Below are 22190 nucleotides of genomic sequence, written 5' to 3'. Positions count from 1 at the left end.
AGTCTTCACCAAGGATAACTATCCAGACTGGTCCTACATTGGCCAGAAAAAAAACAGGGAAGTCGCCAAATAGAAGTTCCATCACAGGAGGAGAAAGGAAAAAAGGAAGAGGGGAAGGGAATCAAATTGATTCCAAGCCAAAGGCCAGGCAGAACAACTCTGTGTTTCAGAGAAATATAGGTAGAAATATAGATACATAAAAGAATGCAAATTTGTCACTGCATCTTTCTGTTTGTTCCCTTAAAGGAGGTAGGTTTCCAAGGGAGTGCTGAGTAATATTTTTTTTTTCCGGAAAAGAGAATGCTAGGCCAAATAAGTTTGGAAACCTCTGGTCTACACAGATAAGAAAAGCTCCCCTCTTCACCTCAGTTTCAGAGTTCTATAATATTATGCATAGCCAGAACCGAGTCCATTTAACCACTACAAAGTCCACATTTATATCTCTAATTGGAGAAGGGGGCGGGATTAAGCACTTACTGATGTTTAAACCAATACACTGTGAATTTTGATAGAAATCTGAAGAAGAGTGTTTTAAAATGTTTGGTGGTGACTTGACCCCCCTCAGAGCCAGCTGAAGTGAAGTAATGGTATGTTTAAAAAATTATTCCCATGAGTGAGTTGGATACATGCCATTGAAATTTCGCTGTCTGAGGCAGTATGGCTCTACCATTTGCTGGGAATCACAAGTGGGAACAGGGTTGTGGCACTCAGGTCTTTCTTACATGTATTCCATGGGTGTCTGGTTGGCCACCATGAGAACAGGATGCTAACAGGATCTTTGTCCTGACCCAGCAGGGTTCTTACTAAATCAGTGTGCTTGTATGTAACTAGGGCTTGGGACTGGAATTCAGGAAAGAGTTTCATTAAAATCAGTCGCTGAAATCAGAAATAGAACCTGCGTTTCAAAACGAATATTTTTGGTTGCAAATATGTTGGGGTTTTTTAAAGTTCTGGAAGCCAGTATTGCCACAACTATGGAAAACAAAAGCCACAAGAAGGTGAAAGCAAACCATGACAATTAATTGCATGCTAATATGTGTAACAGGAAAGATGTTGTAAAATGGAATGTTAACATCACCAGGCAGAGGGCCTTCTCGGTAGTGGCGCCTGCCCTGTGGAATGCCCTTCCAGCAGATGTCAAAGCGATAAACAACTACCTGACATTCAGAAGACATCTTAAGGCAGCCCTGTTCAGGGAAGTTTTTAACATGTGATATTTTAGTGTATTTTTGGTTTCTATGGACGCCGCCCAGAGTGGCTGGGGAGGCCCAGCCAGATGGGCGGGGTATAAATAATATATTATTATTATTATTATTATTATTATTATTATTATTATTTCACAAATGGGCATTTGTATACGCATTTCACCAAAATGAAGCAAACATTATGGAAATTAGGAAATCCAGAATAACTGGGAGGGAGATGGGACAGTACTTTCTCCATTATCCTTGAGTTACACTCATGGGAGCAAAAATATCCCATGGTGTTGTCTCACTGGATTGATTCGAGGACGTCAGAAATGATGAGCAACCACCATGCTTGCACTACAAATGGAGTTGTTGCAGTACTCTGTTGCCGTTTGCTGAGGTCCACGAACGGCCATCTTGTGCAGCACTTGCTCCCAGGAGCTCCTGAGGCTGTCACGTAGCTGTCTTTGCGGGTATCCAGGTTTGCCCCCAAACACCCTGGCCGCTGCAGCCAGTGGGAGCATTGTTGGAAACTTCTGCCATTTCCTTCCTCAATGCATGGGAACAGCAAAAGGCAAAAGGTATGACCACAAACTCAGCTTGCTGGAAGCAAAATGTATGCTGGTTGCAATGTCATGCATAGTAAAGGACTTAGGGAGGAATCACCTTTGGGAACATCCAACAGGAACATCGCCATTATGTCCTAAACTGGTGACAGTAGTAGTAGTAGTGGTAGCAGGGGTGTAGGAAGGGGGGTGCGATCTACCCCGGATGTCATCCCTGAGGGGGTGACAAAATGGCACACCACGGGGGGGGGGGGAACTTACCGCAGGGCCTGGCCTGCAGCACGCCTGAGCCATGCGTATCTCCTGGGAGTGACGCGTGTCTCAGGGCCCTGTGCTGCCCGAAATGGCAGCATGGGGTTTGAGTCCGCTAGGCGGACTCCGTGGGCAGCTTGCCGTGGCGCCCCCCTGGACGGATCACTGCGGCGCACCCATGTGCAAATCGCCCCACCCCTGTGGGCGGATCGCCCCGTCCCCACCGCTCTGGGTGCTGGAGCACCTAGCTATGCCCCTGAGTAGTAGCAGCAGTAGTTGTAATAATAATAATAGTAATAATAATTTATTTATACCCTGCCCACCTGGCTGGGTTTTTCCAGCCACTCTGGGTGGCTCCCAACAGAATAATAATAATGATGATGATGATGATGATGGTAATAATAATAATAATAATATAGCGATAAAACATCTAACATTAAAAATTTCCCCGCGCACAAAACAAATCCTCTCTAAATGCACTCCTTGTCGTTCTCACAAGGGAGCAATACAAATGTATACAGCATTACACTTTTGCACTAAACTGAGAACAAGAAAAAACACATTTAGTTGAAAAGGGTGGGATGTGTTTGGGATAAGGACGATGCGTCAAGATCAGCGCGTACAGCATGCAGAATGCGCTTTAAAATGCAGTGTGTGCACAGACTGAATAAATAGTGGAAGAAAATACACATTTAACAGAATTATTGTGTGCTGTTAAATAGTTGAGCGCCATTTCAGACCCTTGAAGTGTCCCTATTTTCCAGGGACAGTCCAGGATTTACAGAAGCGGTCTCAGTTTCTGATTTGATCCCGAAAGGTACCGCTTTCCCTTAGGACATCCCTCTTTTCACCGGAGAAATGTTGGAAGGTTTGGAATAGGACATTGCTATTTTCATTGGAGAAATCCTGGAGGGTATGCCAGTGCGCCCAAAATAGTGGCGGAAAGAAAGAGAGGAAGGCAATCACAGTTATTCTCCTAATTTATTTAAAATTAGGTCCTGGGAGGTAGAGAGACGTAGGTACATTTGATGAATTAGCTCAGCGCTGGGTTGGCTTCGCTAGTTCCTTGACCCTTTCTGAGCAGTATGCCTTTTTAGCAGTCTCCTTCACCACAAAGGCTTCTGGGTTAAACTGGACAATTTGGGTCGCAGCCCTGTGGGAGGAAGGTAGTCGTCAGTCTAAACAGTGATCTGTGATACAAAATGGATCTGAAGTAGTAACAGAACAATCCCACCCTGAAGTTATACCTGCTGGGCAGGGATAGGTAAAGGTAAAGGGACCCCTGACCATTAGGTCCAGACTCTGGGGTTGCAGCACTCATCTCGCTTTACTGGCCGAGGGAGCCAGCGTACAGCTTCTGGGTCATGTGGCCAGCATGACTAAGTCGCTTCTGGGGAACCAGAGCAGCGCACGGAAACGCCGTTTACCTTCCCACCAGAGTGGTACCTATTTATCTACTTGCACTTTGATGTGCTTTCGAACTGCTAGGTTGGCAGGAGCTGGGACCGAGCAACGGGAACTCACCCTGTTGTGGGGATTCAAACCGCCGACCTTCTGATTGGCAAGTCCTAGGCTCAGTCGTTTAACCCACAGTGCCACCCACGTCCCAATATTATGGAATAGGGCGGGGACAGGGTCGCTACCAAATTTGGCTGAGCCGATGGAATGGTAAGGTACACAAGTGTTGTGAATATATGTGGGTGTTGTGCCACTGTTGTGCCAGTAGCCAGCTGGTGTGTCTCCAACCTTAAGCCCTTTGTGTGTCGTGCCCCCCCCCCCCCGCTTACATTTGCAGGAGGAGAAAATATGGGTAGAATCAGTGATTGTGTCTGGGGTGGGATGGAGAGTAGTGAAGCTTAGTTCACAGGCGATGTTCTCATGTAGGGATCATAGAATTAAAAGGGAGCTCGAGGTCCAAGGGCCTGGCGGAACAGCTCCGTTTTGCAGGCCCTGTGGAAAGATGACAAATCCCACAGGACCCTGGTCTCTTGTGGGAGAGCGTTCCACCAGGCCGGGGCCACGGCCGAAAAGGCCCTGGCTCTGGTCGAGGCCAGTCTAATTTCCCTGGGGCCTGGAATCTTCAGGGTGTTGTTATTTGCAGACCGTAAGGTCCTCTGTGGGGCATACCAGGAGAGGTGGCCCCATAGGTACAAGGCTTTAAAGGTTAAAACCAGCACCTTAAACCTGATCCTGTACTCCACTGGGAGCCAGTGCAGCTGGAAAAGCACTGGGTGAATGTAATCCCACGGTGGGGACCCCGTAAGGAGTCTCGCCACGGCATTCTGCACCCACTGGAGTTTCTGGGTGAAGCCATGCACCTCAGCGGAAGATGGTAACAGATCCCTTCTTTCCTGACCCACACCCCCCCCCCGCCGCCGCAAATCTGAGAATCAACCAGATTCTGAGCGCAAGCAAAACATATTCATCAAGTCATCCCAGGAAGTCCCACCTTGCGACAGGCTGAGCAAGTTCACCAAGTCTAGGCGAAGCCACAGCATGTTTTGCCGCTGCTGAGACAGGCCACTCAGGGGGGCGGTCAGGGGCACTCCCTGGAGCCAGCGCTTTCGCTCTCGCAAGCTCTATTATCCTCGGACTTGCCACTGCATTCAAGGCAGCCTGGGTCACCTGTGGGACAAAGCAGGAGCGTTTGTTGCTGAACAGCACACAACTGATTATATTCAGTGCAGTGGTACCTTGGTTCTCAAACACCTTGGTACTCAAACAACTTGGAACCCAAACACTGCAAACCCGGAAGTAAGTGTTTCGGTTTGCAAACTTTTTTTGGAAGCTGAACATGCTCCGTTTTGAGAGTCACACTTCCGTTTTGAGTGTTACGCCGAGGTCTGTCTGTTTTTGCTATTTATTTTGCGTTTTTGTTTTTGCAGCTCTTTTTGTTTTGTTTTTGTGACTTGGTGGAACCCAGTTCAGCTACCGATGGATTGATTGTGTGACTGCAGTACATTGTTTATTGCTTTCATTTTATGGATCAATGGTCTCGTTAGACAGTATAATTCATGTTTAATTTCTGTTCTAGGGGTTGTTTTTAAAAGTCTGGAACGGATTAATCCGTTTTGCATTACTTTCTTTGCAAAAGCACGCCTTGGTTTCGGAAAGCTTTGTTTTTGGAACGGACTTCCGGAACAGACTAAGTTTGAGAACCAAGGTACCACTGTATATTCCTAACAAAACTAGGAGAATATACAGGTGCTTCATCAAAGATTTAGGGTGTCTTTACCCCTCCCTGCCCCGCTCTCCCCTTCTCCCAAAAGCAATCCTGAAAAACAAGGCAGGGGCTGAAGTTCAAATCCCAAAGAACCAAAGTAACAGAATTACGTGTCGGATCGGAGCCTCTTTGTATCTACTGTCATAGCACAAGGTTTCTCTCTTCTGCACCGGTCGGGAAATGCTGATGATTCTTGCGGATGCCGAAGCGTGCATTGCAGACCTACTAACACGCGTTTCAGGCTGCACAGAGCAAACAAAGCAGAAAACAGGAGTCTTTTAATTTTAAAACAGATATTACAAACAAGAGCAAAGACAAAACACCTCTGTTACGGAAATTACCGGGGGGGGGAGGCACATCTTTAAATTAAATATTACAAATATTATGCCTGAATGTATCCTTTCAACTTGACAGCTCAGGGAAGTTACCTAGCTTTAAAAATAATATAAAATCATCTCCTTTCCCAGTTTCCTCCATTCCAAAGCTATTTTCCCCTTGAAAAAGGACTCCAGGAAGTTCTCAGAGGTGACAATTGCTGGGCTCATTGTTAGCCAAAGGAAGCCAAATCTCATCACCTGACTCGCCTCAGGCTCCAGACATGCAAAGGAACTTCTATTGTAGTTTTGGGTGGTGGGTACTTAAGACATATTTGTCTATGCTAATCTTATACCTGAATCTTGCCCTGCCATGTCTGATTATGCTAATCTTGTACCAAGGACTTGTCTGGACAAGTTTGCCAAGGTTAACCCCTCCCCTTTTGTGACATGTCAGTGATGTAGCAATGATGCTGTACGAACTGTATTCTGGGATATGGTGGGAAAGTTTTAAAAGTCTTTGTCGCCCCATCCTCGGGGTTCAAATTCGCTCTTTGAACCTATTGCGCAATAAACTTTGGTCTACAGCTCAGTGGCGTAGCGTGGGGGGTGCAGGGGGGGCCGGCCGCACCGGGCACAAAATCTGGGTTAGGGGGCGCAAATCCACGGGTTAGGGGGCGCAAATTACTTGCCTTGCCCCGGGTGCTGACAACCCACGCTATGCCACTGCTACAGCTATTTGCTCCGGTTGGCTGGAATCCTTCCTTTATTCCGCAGGGACCCGCGGGCTCTGCCCGACGAGCTAGGTGACTGAGGAGCCTCACACCTAGATTTTTCCGTAACAACCTCAAGCACATTATTTCATACACCGTAATGCACAAACAACCTCTCAGGTCAGGGGCTTGCAGAACACGGTCGAATGTGCACCGGGAGAAGTGGAGCTGGAGTCTGATTTGGGAGAGGGGGTCAATGATTTGTGGGGAACTGTACCAGCCAGGAGGCAAGAGTCAGAGGTAGGAGAAGCTTCAGAGCTGGAGGGTGGAGCACAGGATGGGTCAGAGGAAAAGGTAGGTCAGGCAAGTGAAGGGCCAGGTGCTTCCCCACCCTCTCCTGCACCACTGTCTCCCAGAACCAGGAGGGGACTGAAAAGAGAAGAGAAGAGGAAGTTGCCATGCAGGCATAGTCTCTGGCTGCGTTGTTCACAGCCCATCAGGGGAAGGTACATAAACTGGTAAAGGGCGAGTGCTCCCTGCTGCTGCAACTGCTCCATAAAGCGCAGACCTGGGAAAGCTGCCTAGACACTAGCCTGGGTGTGTAGGTTTCCAGAGTTATCTTTGACAATAAAATGTCAACTATCTTCTGGGTACCTTCCTTTGGTGGGGAGTACCCTTGACAGCTCAGGACGGTGCTCCATTGTTGTTATGCAGCTGTGCCTTTAAAGTGCAGGTTTTTTTAAAAAAAAATCACATATTGTCCTTGTGGGGAGCCCAATTTGGATCAGGGCTTTTACCCTTTTAGCCCCACTATGATCCAATCCAGATATTCCTCTTCCTCTTTGCACATGTAATTTGCATTCAGGGGAGTCTTTTGATTGCTTCATGACTAGTCTTTTATTTTTATTTTTATTTTGGGGGCCTGTTAAAGCCACATGGAGGCTGCGCCAACCAGTCTGCCTTCTTAGCCTGTTTCTTCCCTGAACGGGACAAGAGAGAGAAGGGACATCTGTCCACCTGTTTGAAATAAGGGTTGGCATATTCAACCTCACGACATGCAAGAAGCCATTTTGACAGTTGGCTTGTACCTCAGGGGCCTACCTTGCCCAGCCATGGGGCGGGGGGGGGGTGTGTGCAGAGGAAGCATCAATGGCAGATGGCTTTTTCTCTGTTGTAGAAGAGGGAATAGCTGGCTGGGAACAGGTTTGTGCCTCAGAAACTGTCCTTTTTACGTACACACACACAAAAAAAAACACATATTGAGAAAATGGCTTCTTCCACATTCTCTTCAGCTTCCTTGCCCTTTATGGGTGGAAACCGCTATAACCGAGAGCTGCTTCTGCCCACGTCTGCAAAAAAGGGAAGAGCCTTGGCAGTCCGCTCTGTAGTATTTTTAAATCCCATTTTACACATTACTAAAAGGAATAGTCTATGTGTGGCTGCGTAATGTCACCCCGGCATAAGAAATCTTACGTAACAGGAAGGCTGGCCACCCATTTTAGCTGAACAGAGTGGGAGTGCGTTGCATCAAGAAAGGAAGAGGAAAGAAGGATGAGTCGGAGACTGAAATGGGGTGTTTTTATGATGCTTGGGTGCGTGCTGCTTACATAGAAAGGCCCTGAATCATTTCAGTTCTGCAATCAGCTTGCTGGATATGGAATAAAGGCCATACTATACTGGCATAGGAGCAAACTCCTAGGGGCCGTGGGAGCTTTGGCACCCGCAATAAAACATCTGAAAGGGCCGGGCACCACAAAGTTGATGGGCATTGCCATTCAAATGGTGTGTGTGCATCGTGTCATGTGATTGATTATGGGGACGGGGCTTACCTGGGCCCCTGCAATATTTCATTCAATCTGGCACCTCTGCATACCGGTGTTCTATTGTGAGTGTCTTCTGTGACTTTTTTTGGGGGGGCACAATAATAGTGTGCTAAAAGGTAAAGTAAAAGGGACCCCTGACCATTAGGTCCAGTCGTGGCCAACTCTGGGGTTGCGGCGCTCATCTCGCTTTATTGGCTGAGGGAGCCGGCGTGCAGTTTCCGGGTCATGTGGCCAGCATGACTAAGCCGCTTCTGGCAAACCAGAGCAGCGCACAGAAACGCCGTTTACCTTCCCGCCGGAGCGGTACCTATTTATCTACTTGCACTTTGACGTGCTTTTGAACTGCTAAGTTGGCAGGAGCAGGGACCGAGCAACGGGAGCTCACCCCGTCACGGGGATCCGAACCGCCGACCTTCTGATTGGCAAGTCCTAGACTCTGTGGTTTAACCCACAACGCTACACACGCCCCTAATAGTGTGCTAGTTGTGGACTTATTCTGCATTAGTTTGTTTGTTAACCCTGTAAGTTCTGACTCTCACCATAACTTCCCCAGCGCAACCACTTTATTGCTGTCTGCAGGTGCTACAGCACAACATAAGGGGGACAAAAATAAACAGAGGACATTTGTGGTAAAGTCAGTGCTTTTTTCTGGGGGTACACAGGGGTATGCATACCCCTAAACATTTTATGAATCTAAGTTTAGCCTCATTGAGGGGCTGTATTTCAATATGAGTAGGAAAATGAGAGTACCCCTAAACATTTTTTAAAGAAAAAAAGCACTGGGTAAAGTTAAGAGGTTTCAGCTGGAAGTGACAGGATATGCGCTGACGGGACATGAAGACGTATGACAGCCACAAAAGGGTTACAGGCCCTAATAGGATTGTAAGCAAGATTGCCATGAGCAAAAATGGTCATGAATGTACAATAAAATAACGAGACATCTAGAGGGGGGTCCCTAGAATGGTGGTTCCAGACAATACTTCTAAGAACATTATTTTCCACATTAAAAAATCATAATGCCTGTCCACATGGCAAAGAGGCTTGCTTTAAAAAAAAAAAAAAAGGTCAGGGATGGAAAGCCCTCATAGCAATGAAAGTTAAAAGTTCCAGACTCAGCTAGAACTTGTCATCGGGAGGAAACTGCATCCAAGACGGAGTTAAGAGGCTTCTGGCAAAATTAGATTCTCCAGGCAACAGCACTCAAGACTGCCACCATTTTCAGTCTCCTCCTCCTTCATTCCTCTTGCATGGGCTGAAAGTTCAGCCAACATCAGCCTCCATATTTCCACATTACCTAACAACAGAGGCTTTCCATTATCCTGGGCCACTTTATCAGAGGGCATGGAGCCCCAAACCAGAAGTGATTTTTTAAAAAAAAAAAATTTTGTAGCTGGTTGGTTCACTGTTCGCAGAGGCACCAACTCTAGTGGGGCTCCGACTGTGGGGCTCCGACACGACTTCCGGATTTGACCGGAAGTCATGTCAGAGTCCTGACACAACCTCCTCGGCAACATTCAAGGACATGCCAGGCCTCTGAACGCGACTTCTGGTATAAACTGAAAGTTGCGTCGGAGGTCTTGCAAGGCCTTGGAAGAGTTTGGATTTGATATCCCGCCTTTCACTCCCTTTAAGGAGTCTCAAAGCGGCTAACATTCTCCTTTCCCTTCCTCCCCCACAACAAACACTCTGTGAGGTGAGTGGGGCTGAGAGACTTCAGAGAAGTGTGACTGGCCCAAGGTCACCCAGCAGCTGCAGGTGGAGGAGCGGGGACGGGAACCCGGTTCACCAGATTACAAGACTACCGCTCTTAACCACTACACCACACTGGCTCCCTTTTAATTTTGCCATCAATCAGAGTGAGGAAAGGAAACAGGCACACAAAAATCCCCCTTTAAACTTTACACCCCTTTAAATGAAGCGCTGCAGCGGTGCCACAGACATAACGTGACATCGAAACATCACGATGACACGTTATGTCGGGGCGCCATTGGGCACCCATAACCTGGGGCCCAAGTCAGTGCTCCTGACTGTTTGGATTAAGCCGGTCTTATAAACTCAGAGGAATGGGAGCAACCAAAAACACCAAGCCCACTCGCTGGGCTCAGCTCTTTGGAAACAGTTCAGCTGCAGCAAGGAGGGCAAGCTGCGGGCAACTTTCCCCCAAAGCAGTGGCAGAACCCTGGGGCCTCCTCTGTAAGGCGGAGAGAAGCACAGAAGACTTCACAGGACAGGCAGAACCTGTGTATGGAAACGCTTGTTGAAATTGTCATTGTTGATGGTGTTCCCTGGTTCAGCATCATCATTGATTACCTCTTTTGGAAAGGAGAAGGATGAGGGCAGGCTTCGCGGATGTGAGAGGCTCAAAATCCTTGGGGAAGCTTCCCAGCAAAGTGCTGCGCTACTGACAGGCCACTGCGGGGAACTGCGGGGCCTGCAAGCAAACACAAACAGGGGACCATTAGCAACTGCCTGGAAACTCCTCACTGCCCCCACAACCCACCCCCCACCATTATAAGAGAACAAGGGAGGTATTCATGGTGAGTTCCAGCACCTATTTTTCTAGAAAAATAGCACTGGCTACACCTAATATAAAATCAGGGGAGTATGGGGTGTGAGTACTTTGTGTGTGTGGTGCATTGTGATCCTTTATGACAGGGATATCCAACAAGCCAATCGCAATCTACTGGTAGATCCCTGGGAGGTTTTGGTAGATCACAGTCAATCGCTGGTTCCCTTTCCTGAGTGGTGGTAAAATAGAATCGGGCCCCACCCCCTCGCCCTGCCCTCCACAATCTCCCCAAAAGGGGTACATAAAGCAGGGGTACATGCCAGTTTTTCATTCTCTGAGTAGATCGCCGTCTCTTAGGAGTTGGTTGTCCCTGCTTTATGAGATGGTTTGTCCACCTTTGGTCCCTGCCCTGCAGTCAGCTCTCACCACGCGACAGCGGCCACACCCCAGGAACGACTTTGACTGGCTGGCTAAACCAGGTGAGGAAAGCTGATGGGTCTCACAACCTGTGTGAGTTAAGGGCTTCCCCTGTGAAATATACTCAGAGTCGCAAAGTGATTTCATGCTCTTTATTCAGCTCATAGTGGTGAGGAGGAATGAATGGAAGTCCCCTCAAAGTATTTGCTTTATATACATTATTTACACAATGGGCTGCACATGATTGGCTAATTCCGGAATTCTACTATAAGCCAATCAAGTTGTGGATTCACTTCTATCTGGAGCATGATTGGGTGGTTCCCGCCAACCAATCATACTGCTGCATTGTTCTAGGACCAATCAGACTGCTGCATTCTGAATCCTATTGTTCTAGGACCAATCAGACTGCTGCATTTTGGATCCTATTGTTCTAGGACCAATCAGACTGCTGCAGTTTGGATCCTATTCAACTCAGTACATAACACCCTGCATGCGAAGACAGGCTCTGGTGGATGGAGCAGATGAGACCAGAGAATAAGGTTTCTGCATGTGTAGAAGGAAGGGGGGGGGCAGATGGGGCTCGTCAACCTGGGAAGGTAGCCCATCTAGGAAAAATAAAACTCTGATCCTAAACCTCCGCTGCTTTGCGGGATATCTTTGGGAGAAGAAAAGGCTATGGAGTAAACCCTTCATAAATTTAGAGCAGATGATTGGATAACGCCTTGTACACCTCTTTCCATCAACTCCTACAGCCAAGCTGGTGCCAAATGTATTGCTTCGCTTTCCTCTGGATCACATCAGCGAAGCTGAGAGGTGGGTCTTGATATCTGGGCAGCCCAGGACCTCCATACACACTGCCCAGGCTTGCAACCCAGGGAGGTGCTAATGCAGTGCTTTGATTTCACTCTCGGAGGCACACTCCATTATCTCTTGAGACGCACAGTTATAACAATAATAATAACAGACAGATATAACAGACGGATGATATTCTAGGGTGCATCAACAGAAGTATTGTACCCCGATCAAGAGGAGTAATAGTCCTACTCTATTCTGCCTTGGTCAGGCCACACTGGAATACTGTGTCCAGTACTAGACACCACAATTAAAGAAGGAAATTGACAAGCTGGAACATGTGCAGAGGAGGGCAACCAAGATGATCAAGGGTCTGTAAACAAAGCCTTATGAGGAACGGTTGAGGGATCTGAGTATGTTAAGCCTGGTAAAGAGGAGACTGAGAGGAGATATGACAGCCATCTTCAAATATCTAAAGGGCTGCCACATGGAGGATGGAGCAAGCTTTTTTCCTCCTGCTCTGGAAGCTAAGACCTGAACCAATTTCTTCAAGTTACAAGACAGGAGATTCTGAACATCAGGAAGAACTGTAATAGCTGTTAAATGGTGGAACGGTCTCTCTTGGAGGGTGGAGGGCTCTCCTTCCTCGGAGGTTAGATGTCCTGGATGCTTTACTTAAGATTCCTGTATTGCAGGGGGGGTCGACATGCAGAGGGGCAGGGAGGCCAGCTGGCAAGCCCAGCTCGGACGTCTCCTTCCATCGGCCCGTGCTCCGACGTAAATCAGCGACCCGTTCCTTATGAGGAACGGCTAAGGGAGCTGGGCATGTTTAGCCTGGAGAAGAGGCGGTTAAGGGGTGATATGATAGCCATGTTCAAATATATAAAAGGATGTCACATAGAGGAGGGAGAAAGGTTGTTTTCTGCTGCTCCAGAGAAGTGGACACGGAGCAATGGATCCAAACTACAAGAAAGAAGATTCCACCTAAACATTAGGAAGAACTTCCTGACAGTAAGAGCTGTTCGACAGTGGAATTTGGTGCCAAGGAGTGTGGTGGAGTCTCCTTCTTTGGAGGTCTTTAAGCAGAGGCTTGACAACCATATGTCAGGAGTGCTCTGATGCGTGTTTCCTGCTTGGCAGGGGGTTGGACTCGATGGCCCTTGTGGTCTCTTCCAACTCTATGATTCTATGATTCTATGAAACTTCAAAAGCCAGGGCACGCAATTAGCAGAGTGTACTGCGCACACAGAAGTAGGCGTGAGGCGTAAGTCATGCTACAGCGACAGATTTATTAAACATAAATCAGAACAAAGAAACATGTCGTCTCTCTCTCATGTCGTCTCGGAGAGAACAGCAAAAGCAAAAGCTATACACAAACGGAAGTTCCCAGCAAGCTGTGCTGGAATGTAAACAGACATGTGACACGCAACAATTCCACATGCCTGTTCCTTAAGGTGGAAAGGAATTCTCAACTTCCATGCACATGACGTGTGATGCTAATTATTTTCCCCTAGAGTTAAATGATAACTAATTAGAGGCAGCGACAGGAGAGCTATGAGATTCAGGTGAGGGTCAGATGCCTTGTCAATCCCAGCAGGTATATAAGAAGACGACCCGGCCTGCCCAGGCCTCCGGGGTCCCTTCCAATTCTATGATTCTACGACTGCCAACCACAATATAAACTCACCACTACACAACATTGTCCCCTACCCCACAGAATAGGATAACTTCATGCTCAGGTGTCACACGCAGCCTGAGTCACACGCCTTTACTGTCCCAGCCATGCGCCCTCCTTGGGCGTTTTTGCCTGACTGGAATGTGCCCAATAACTTTGCCCACGCTTTGTGCTTGCCTGCCTGAAGGAGGATAGAGAGAGCGTTGTGCGAGCATGAAGGTAGCCGCCCCGGGTGCAGAGCTAAGACTCGCATTCGGCACTCCACCCTCTCTTGCCTTCAGCACGTTGGCCCTGGAAGGTTGCCCAGAAGGGAGGGCGGCTTTTGGGCTGGAAAATGTTCCCCACCCCTGCCATGGGGTGACTGGAAGGACACACAGGCAAGAAAAATCATACAAGTCTCAACCACATGTTAAAGTTTCTGAAAATGTTTTTGATTTACCGTTGCTTCATCTGCCTCTGCGGCTTTTTCTGTCCCACCGTTCAAGCAAGCATTCACTGTGTAATGCTTGACAGAGCAGTGTTGCCTTCTGGTTGCCATCACTTAATGCTGCTATTTTGGACAATCCAAGTACCCCTATTTTCTAGGAACAGACTTGGATTTACAGAAGCCATCCCAGTTTCTGATTTGATCCCAGAATGTCCTTCTTTCCCTTAGGATGGCCCTATTTTCATCAGAGAAGTGTTGGAGGGTATGGAATTATGTGATAAGTAACTATACAACCTTTAGAAGTCATCTGAAGGCAGCTCCGTATAGGGAAGTTTTAATGTATTATTATGTTTTTATATATGTTAGAAGATGCCGAGTCAGATGTGTGGGGTATAAATATAACAACAACAGCAATGGGTGGTACTGTATCCTAAACCACTGAGCCTCTTGGGCTTGTCGATCGGAAGGTTGGTGGTTCGAATCCACATGACGGTGTGAGCTCCCATTGTTCGGTCCCAGCTCCTGCCAACCTAGCAGTTCAAAAGCACACCAATGCAAGTAGATAAATAGGTACCACTCCAGCAGGAAGATAAATGGCATTTCCGTGCACTCTGGCTTCTGTCATAGTGTTCCGTTGCGCCAGAAGTGGTTTAGTCATACTGGCCATATGACCCAGAAAGCTGTTTGTGGACAAATGCCAGCTCCCTTGGCCTGAAGTGAGATGAGCACCGCACCCCATAGTTGACTTTGACTGGACTTAACCACCCAGGGATCCTTTACCACCACCATAACCTCCTCCTCCTTCTTTAGGACCTTCCTATTTTTATTGGAGAAACATTGGAGGGTATGATATTTGGGGCCCTTGCAACTTGAATGCTCCTCCATACAAAATTCCTTACACACAGAAAACCAGATGCTAAAGAGAAGGGATGTAGCAACCCTGACATGCTTGTTTTCTACGTGCAGGGATTTCTCTCTCCATTATCACCCATTCAGTCATGTGAGCACCCTGCAATTCATACAGTCCAGGGACGGGTTACCCCCTCACCAAAGCGTTGCCTTCTTTCTTTCAAAGACGAAGACCAAGAGGCCGAGATCTCTGTGTATGAAGAGAGTTTAGCAGCAGTTCTCTTCCCATAATGGCCTCTTCTCTGATCTTTCCAATTTCCCCACTGCTTCTGCTAAGCTGCTTTCTTTTTCATGCCTCACCCTCAAGTTTTATAGCTGGTGGGAACAGGGGAGCAGACAACCGTCTCGTTCAACTGGCAGCAGATCAGCAAAAAGAGGTCCAAACACGTGAGGAGGGAAAACTATTGTGTATATGATGAACGACTGAAGCGTTTGTACAGAGAAATGATGGCAAAAAATTATGGCAGTCTGTGATTCTGGCCAAAAAGCAAGCCGACAAAATGGACAGGGTCCAGATGTTATTGAGTTGCTTATCAAGTGAAGAAGTGAACATAATTAGGCTTCTGTATCACATGATACAAACAGTTAGTGGGTGATGATAACCAGCTGCTGTTCCTGCAGCTAGAAATGCAGATCACAACTAATGTTCTGCTTGTGCGCATGTGCGATAGAAAATGAAATTAAGTTTGGCAGCTTGACTGGTGTCAACTTCCTGAGGTGTCTCTCCAATATAAATGTCATTCTTTCATGAGACCACCCCTCCTATCTTAATCATGGGCATTTTACTAGTTTCAAATGAAAAGTGCACCCCTCCAAAGTATCAGTTGCTTCTTGCTATTGTAAAGATGGCATAGAGATTCTGAAAGGGATTTGGGCCAGTTCAGGATTTAGGCCATAGTGTTGTGTGTGTGTGTGTGTGCACGCGCGCTGAAGAGGGAACTGCAGGTTTCCATTTATAGATTTTCGTTTTTCCATCTGCTCGGATCCTTTTCCCCTTTCAGTTTTTCTCCATGACATCACCTCTTTCTACACTTCTACTTCTCCCTCAACTTTTACTTGCAATTGTGGGAAAGTGCAGTTGCAAAATGGGAGAAGATTGCATACCCTCCAACTTTTCTCCGATGAAAATAGGGACACCCCATTCCGTAATAATAATTTTATTATTTTATACCCTGCCCAGCTGACTGGGTTGCCCCAAGAACTCTGGGCAACTTCCAACATATATAAAAACATAACAAAACATTTTTAAAACTTCCCTATACAGTGGTACCTTGTTCCGGAGGTCTGTTCTTAACCTGAAACTGTTCTTAACCTGAAGCACCACTTTAGCTAATGAGGCCTCCTATTGCTGCTGCTCCGCCAGAGCACAATTTCTGTTCTCATCCCGAAGCAAAGTTCTTAACCTGAAGCACTATTTCTGGGTTAGCGGAGTCTGTAACCTGAAGCGTATGTAACCTGAAGCGCATGTAACCCGAGGTATCACTGTACAGTGGTACCTCGGGTTAAGTACTTAATCCGTTCCAGAGGTCTGTTCTTAACCTGAAATTCTTCTTAACCTGAAGCACCACTTTAGCTAATGGGACTTCCTGCTGGTGCCGCGCTGCCAGAGCACGATTTCTGTTCTCATCCTGAAGCAAAGTTCTTAACCTGAAGCACTATTTCTGGGTTAGCGGAGTCTGTAACCTGAAGTGTATGTAACCCGAGGTACCACTGTACAGGGTTGCCTTCAGACGGCTCAGGGGATTGGAAAACTCCATACCCTCCCAGTGGTGTAGCGTGGGGGGTGCAGGGGGGGCCGGCCGCACCGGGCGCAACATCTGGGGTTAGGGCAAATCCACGGGTTAGGGGGCGCAAATCCACAGGTTAGGGGGCGCAAATTACTTGCCTTGCCCCGGGTGCTGAAAACCCACGCTACGCCACTGTACCCTCCAACATATCTCTGATGAAAATAGGGACGTCCGAAGGAAAAGAGAGATATTCGGGTATCAAATCAGAAACCAGGACGGCTTCTCTAAATCAGGGACTGCCCCTGGAAAACACTTGGACGGTCTGAGATTGTCAAGACCATATGATCTAAAGCTCTACCTTCTCAGGCCCAGGGACCATCTTTAACTAAAACTCACTTCTAATTTTTTAACTGCACATGTCCATATGACTGCTTTCTCCATCGTGACAGAGAAGATACTCCCCTTCTAAGTTACTGGGTTCTGCTCAGTCTCTGCCCAGTTTCTACCACCAGGGGTTTAGTAATTTGAAAGTAAGATATAATGTTGTTAATATTTTATTTCCTGAGGAATGTGACACCCAAAGCAGGCCATGGTCTCTGAGGATTTGTCTATAATTATGTTTGCATTATCCGTACACTATATATAGCGGGTTCCCACTGCTGCCTTTTGAAGCTGCATTCATACAATGTCAGCCCCAATCCCTATTGATCCTTTTTTTAAAAAAAAAATTGGAAGTTTTATTTACAACATAACATAAACCCCCCACCCCCAATACAGAAATCCACCCTCATTAAACGTGAACATAACATACAATAAGCATAACATACAACAATACAAACAACCAAATAAAAGACTTCCTTTATCCTGTATCTGGCCTCCTTATTTACTTCTTATAAACTGTTTCCTTTATGAATAATTATTAAGATTTTTCTAATTATAACTTAAATACCCACAAAGTCTCCTGCAGACATTAATCGAAACAAGTCCAGGTATGTATTTTAAGGCACTGTTTTGTGAAGTATTCTCTGCATTTACCCCCGTGCTTTTTGAAATTCTTGTCTAGTGTGGTCTCTACTGATCCTGTCGCTTCTTGACAAATACTGCTGTTTGATGCTCCCCCCCCCACACTTCAAACCATCTTCAATCTCATTAGAAAATGCACAGATGAGAGCTTCACGAGTAGGAATTCTGAGGGGCAATTTGCTGTTTGCAGGGGTAGGGAAACCAAAAATGCCTGTGCGCATCACGGTGGCAACATCCCTGCAGGGGCGGAGGAAGGAGGGCGGTGGGGGCAGTCCGCCCTGGGTGTCACCACTGAGGGGGGTGACAAAATCCCAGGCGCCACTCACCGCAGGGCCTGCAACGCGCCCGAGCCACATGTCTCTCCTGGGATTGACGCGGTGGTTTGGGCACCCGCAGGCTCTGCGCTGCCCCAAACAGTCCGCCCACCGCCTCCCCCTTAGCTGTAGGGCAGCCAAGTGGGAGGAGGTAGGCAGACTCCTCAGAGACCCCGCAGAGCATCCTGCCCCGGCTCACCCCACCCTGCGGGCAGCTGGCCCTGCCCTTGGTTGCAGGGCATGCGCGCCACCCCAGGTGCCCAATCGGCTAGTTCTGCCGCTGCATCCTCGCCCTTTCTCTGATGTGAACAACACTAAACCAAATAACACCGGTCTTGAAAGACCTACATTGGCTCCCAGTACGTTTCCGAGCACAATTCAAAGTGTTGGTGTTGACCTTTAAAGCCCTAAACGGCCTCAGCCCAGAATACCTGAAGGAGTGTCTCCACTCCCATCGTTCTGCCTGGACACTGAGGTCCAGTGCCGAGGGCCTTCTGGTGGTTCCCTCATTGCGAGAAGCAAAGCTACAGGGAACCAGGCAGAGGGCCTTTTCAGTAGTGGCACCCGCCCTGTGGAACGCCCTCCCATCAGATGTCAAAGAGATAAACAACTACCTGACATTCAGAAGACATCTTAAGGCAGCCCTGTTCAGGGAAGTTTTTAACGTGTGACATCTTAGTGCATTTTTGGTCTCTGTGGAAGCCGCCCAGAGTGGCTGGGGAAACCCAGCCAAATGGGCGGGGTACAAATAATAAATTATTATAAAATATACAGATAATACAAATAATAAATTATGATGATGATGATGAACTACTGCAGTTTGAAATGCAGCAGAGAGAGATGAGCAGCTAATGTCAACATACCGTAAGTCGGGATCAGTGAAAATATAGCCCTTCCTCTACCCATTTTCAGACACACGTTGTTTTCTTTGAGAGCTGCAGCTCTTGAGGTGCTATGAAGGCTGTGCATATGGGCTTCTGATGCCTGGGAACTGATGGCAAGTTAGAACAGCTAGGAAGACTAGCTCTTCAGGCACAGATCAATCTTCCACGGACATTATGGCAGCTACTACTGTGGTGTAAATGGGACATTTACCGTATTTTTCGCTCTATAGGACGCATTTTTCCCCCTCCCAAAATTAAGGGGAAATGTGTGTGTGTTCTATGTAGCAAATGCAGGCTCCTTGGCTTCAGCAATAGCAACGCGAAGCCTCCGAAGTGCAGAGGGAGCGCTCCTTTCGCGTTGCTTTCGCTGAAGCCTGGAGAGCGAGAGGGGTCAGTGCGCACCGACCCCTCTCGCTCTCCAGGCTTCAGGGATAGCCGCCTGAAGCCTCCGGAGCACAGCGCGAGTTCCTGCTGTGTTCCGGAGGCTTCAGGTTCCTTTTGCTGAAGCTGGGAGAGCAAGACTCTCCTGGCTTCAGCAAAAGGAACCGGAAGCCTGCAGAGCGCAGTGGGAACTTACGCTGTGCTCCGAAGGCTTCAGGGATCTTTGAGGCTGACGGCGCTTCCCCCCAGCGCCAGCCCCACAAGCTCGGGGGGGCAGTGGGAAGGCTGCGAACAGCCTTTGCGCTGCTCCCCGACCTGGTCTTTGAGGCTGGTGCTTCCCCCCACCGCCAGCCCCACAAGCTCAGGGAGCGCTGAGCAGAGAGGGGGAGAATTTTTTTTCTTGTTCTCCCCCTCTAAAACAAGGTGCGTCCGGTGGTCGGGTGCGTCCTATACAGCGAAAAATACGGTATATAGTTTCCTCCCATGTAAATACTGTCTGCCTGGGAAGAAGTCTGCAATTCATGTGAGGAAGAACCAGATCAATGGCCTCTGCAACATGGTTCCCTCCCAAACACTCTGCAGGTGTGTTGTGGGACCACACCATCCTGAAGGCAACCCCCACATTTCTGTGGCGGGGAGTGCGAATTGGCTTTGTTTTCGAATCTCAGCACACACTTTAAGAAAACCGTTCACCCTCCCTTGGAAAGCTGATCCTCTATAAGTTCTGTGTTGGAAACCTACACGCAGCCCAGCAATCAACACAGCTGGCAGCACGAGTCTCTCACCTTTGTTTCAGGTACGTTTCTGAGCATCTTCTAGGTTCTGCTAGGTGTAATATCCGTTGGCTCGGGATTATAGAATATAATCCAGGAGGGCGGTGCCAGATCTCAGACGAACGGCCGCAACTATACAAATGGATGGACCTTGGAAAAACCGCAAGGCGTCAGTGGAGGTGAGGCAGAGCTTGGCATTAATTCAAACAGCAAGTCAAAAGTGTGAGTTCCACCTTATTTTATTCATCCTGGTTCTACGTCGTGGTTTCTTTATTTTATTTCTTTATTATATTTATATCCCACTTCCCCTCTCCCCCCAAAGGAGCCCAGGGCTTCTTCATATGATTAATATGAACAACTGCACCATCCAGAAAGAGAAGGGTTCTAGGCTAGCCTTCTCCATTCCATCATTGTAGATTTTTTAAAAAATAAATTTTTGGGGGGGGGGAGAGTTTAAATGGTTATTTTAACAAACAAACAAAATTCCACTTTTTAAAAAAAGTGTATTGATTTAAAAGAATATCCAAGTTTAATACAGATGTATTAAAGACACACAACCTCTTAAAAGGGAATCGTGGCAATTTATTAAAGGCTGCTTTTCTAGGGACCTCTGCTCAAATATAGTGCCAAACTGGCTGGCACTGTATTAAGAAGCCACAAGAGACCTTGGACTTCTGTGTTCCCTCATTCTCCTTCCTCCTCTCATTGCAGTGATTTCCTAACTCCAGTTCTGGTTTGCAGCAACCCATTATTTGTCATTTCATCCAAACAGGTATTGTATGGTCTGTGCCTGCCTGCAAACTCCCCATAACCCTTACTTTGCAACCTCCGGAATGGAACAGGTTCCCCATCACTGTCCTACGCATTGAAAATTTTATTGGGGGGGGGGGAGTGAGATTATTAGGAAGCTGAATTCTGTGCCATCAGCGTATTCCGCACTACTTCTGTATCCCTCTGAAAGGCAATACACACACACATTGTCATTGATATGACAACACTAGTGCTATATGCACACATTCACTTGTAGCTGATATTTCTTGCCCCAAACAGGAATCTAGGGGGCAAGTCAAAGGCATGGAATATGCACTATATAAAGGTAAAGGGACCCCTGACCGTTAAGTCCAGTCGCGGTCGACTCTGGGGTTGCAGCGCTCATCTTGCTTTACTAGCCGAGGTAGCCAGTGTACAGCTTCCGGGTCATGTGGCCAGCAGGACTAAGCCGCTCCTGGCGAACCAGAGCAGCGCACAGAAACGCCGTTTACCTTCCCACCAGAGCGGTACCTATTTATCTACTTGCACTTTGACGTGCTTTTGAACTGCTAGGTTGGCAGGAGCAGGGACTGAACAACAGGAGTTCACCCCGTTGCGGGGATTCAAACCACCGACCTCCTGATCAGCAAGCCCTAGGCTCCGTTGTTTAACCCACAGCACTATATAGACTGTGCTTAAATCATTCCATGAATTGTTCCACTGTGCCTGAGGAGCTGGCAGTCAAAAGTGCCCCAATGTTGGGCCTGGAATTCAAATTAAAACATCCTGCAATTCCAGCACAAACAGCTGCTTGCTTGGTGAGTCAGATCTCTTGGCAACCGAGAATAATGGCGACACCCTTTTCACGATCTCTCCCTTCTGCCTGCCAGTTGTTGACGGAGAACCAAAATTAATATTGAATGCCCTTATTATTATTTACGCTGTGAATAATAATTCACGCTGGACTTTCTTCACTTCACCTAGAGAGGCACCTTTGCAGCGCCAGAAGGTGATATTAATAGGAGGCCAACACTTGGGGAAAGCAGTGGCCAATTTTGGGCAAGTCTTCATTGCAAAATATATATTGGGAGGGTTATATCACTGTTAGGACTTCCCCCAAAGAATCCTGGGAATTCTAAGGCACTGGCAAGAGGACATTGCCATGAAGACAGTTTTAACAACAACAACAACAACAACAACAACAACAACAACAACAACAACAATAATAATAATAATAATAATAATTTATTATTTATACCCCACCCATCTGTCTGAGTTTCCCCAGCCACTCTGGGCAGCTTCCAATCTAGTGTTAAAAACAATACAGCATTAAATATTAAAAACCTCCCTAAGATGTCTTTTAAAGATAAGATAGCTGCTTATTTCCTTCACATCTGAAGGGAGGGTGTTCCACAGGGCTGGCACCACTACTGAGAAGGCCCTCTGTCTGGTTCCCTGTAACCTCACTTCTCTGATACAGGTATGCAGGGGCGGAGGAAGGGGGTTGTGGTGGGTGCGGGCCGCCCTGGGT

The 22190-nt window shown here is 47.5% G+C and overlaps 1 protein-coding gene across 4 annotated transcripts in view; it reads right to left on the bottom strand.

Moving 5' to 3' along the window:
- Positions 1-2967: 2967 nt before the first annotated feature.
- Positions 2968-22190, bottom strand: part of SPMAP2L (sperm microtubule associated protein 2 like) — a 31216-nt gene continuing 11993 nt past the window's right edge. For all 4 annotated transcript variants that reach the window (XM_083593749.1, XM_083593750.1, XM_083593752.1 and 1 more), the window contains exons 6-10: positions 19922-20059; positions 10389-10509; positions 5339-5470; positions 4455-4630; positions 2968-3158 (exon numbers count right to left, since the gene is read on the bottom strand). In XM_083593749.1, the coding sequence (XP_083449875.1) occupies positions 3044-3158; positions 4455-4630; positions 5339-5470; positions 10389-10509; positions 19922-20059 (682 nt within the window). In that variant the 3' untranslated portion in view covers positions 2968-3043. The remainder of the gene's footprint in view (positions 3159-4454; positions 4631-5338; positions 5471-10388; positions 10510-19921; positions 20060-22190) is intronic.

Source organism: Podarcis filfolensis (assembly GCF_964270895.1).
Source record: "Podarcis filfolensis genome assembly, chromosome: 17".
Taxonomy (NCBI): Eukaryota; Metazoa; Chordata; class Lepidosauria; order Squamata; family Lacertidae; genus Podarcis; species Podarcis filfolensis.
The sequence above is the reverse complement of the archived record's forward strand: the minus strand, read 5'-3'. Positions and strand labels throughout refer to the sequence as shown.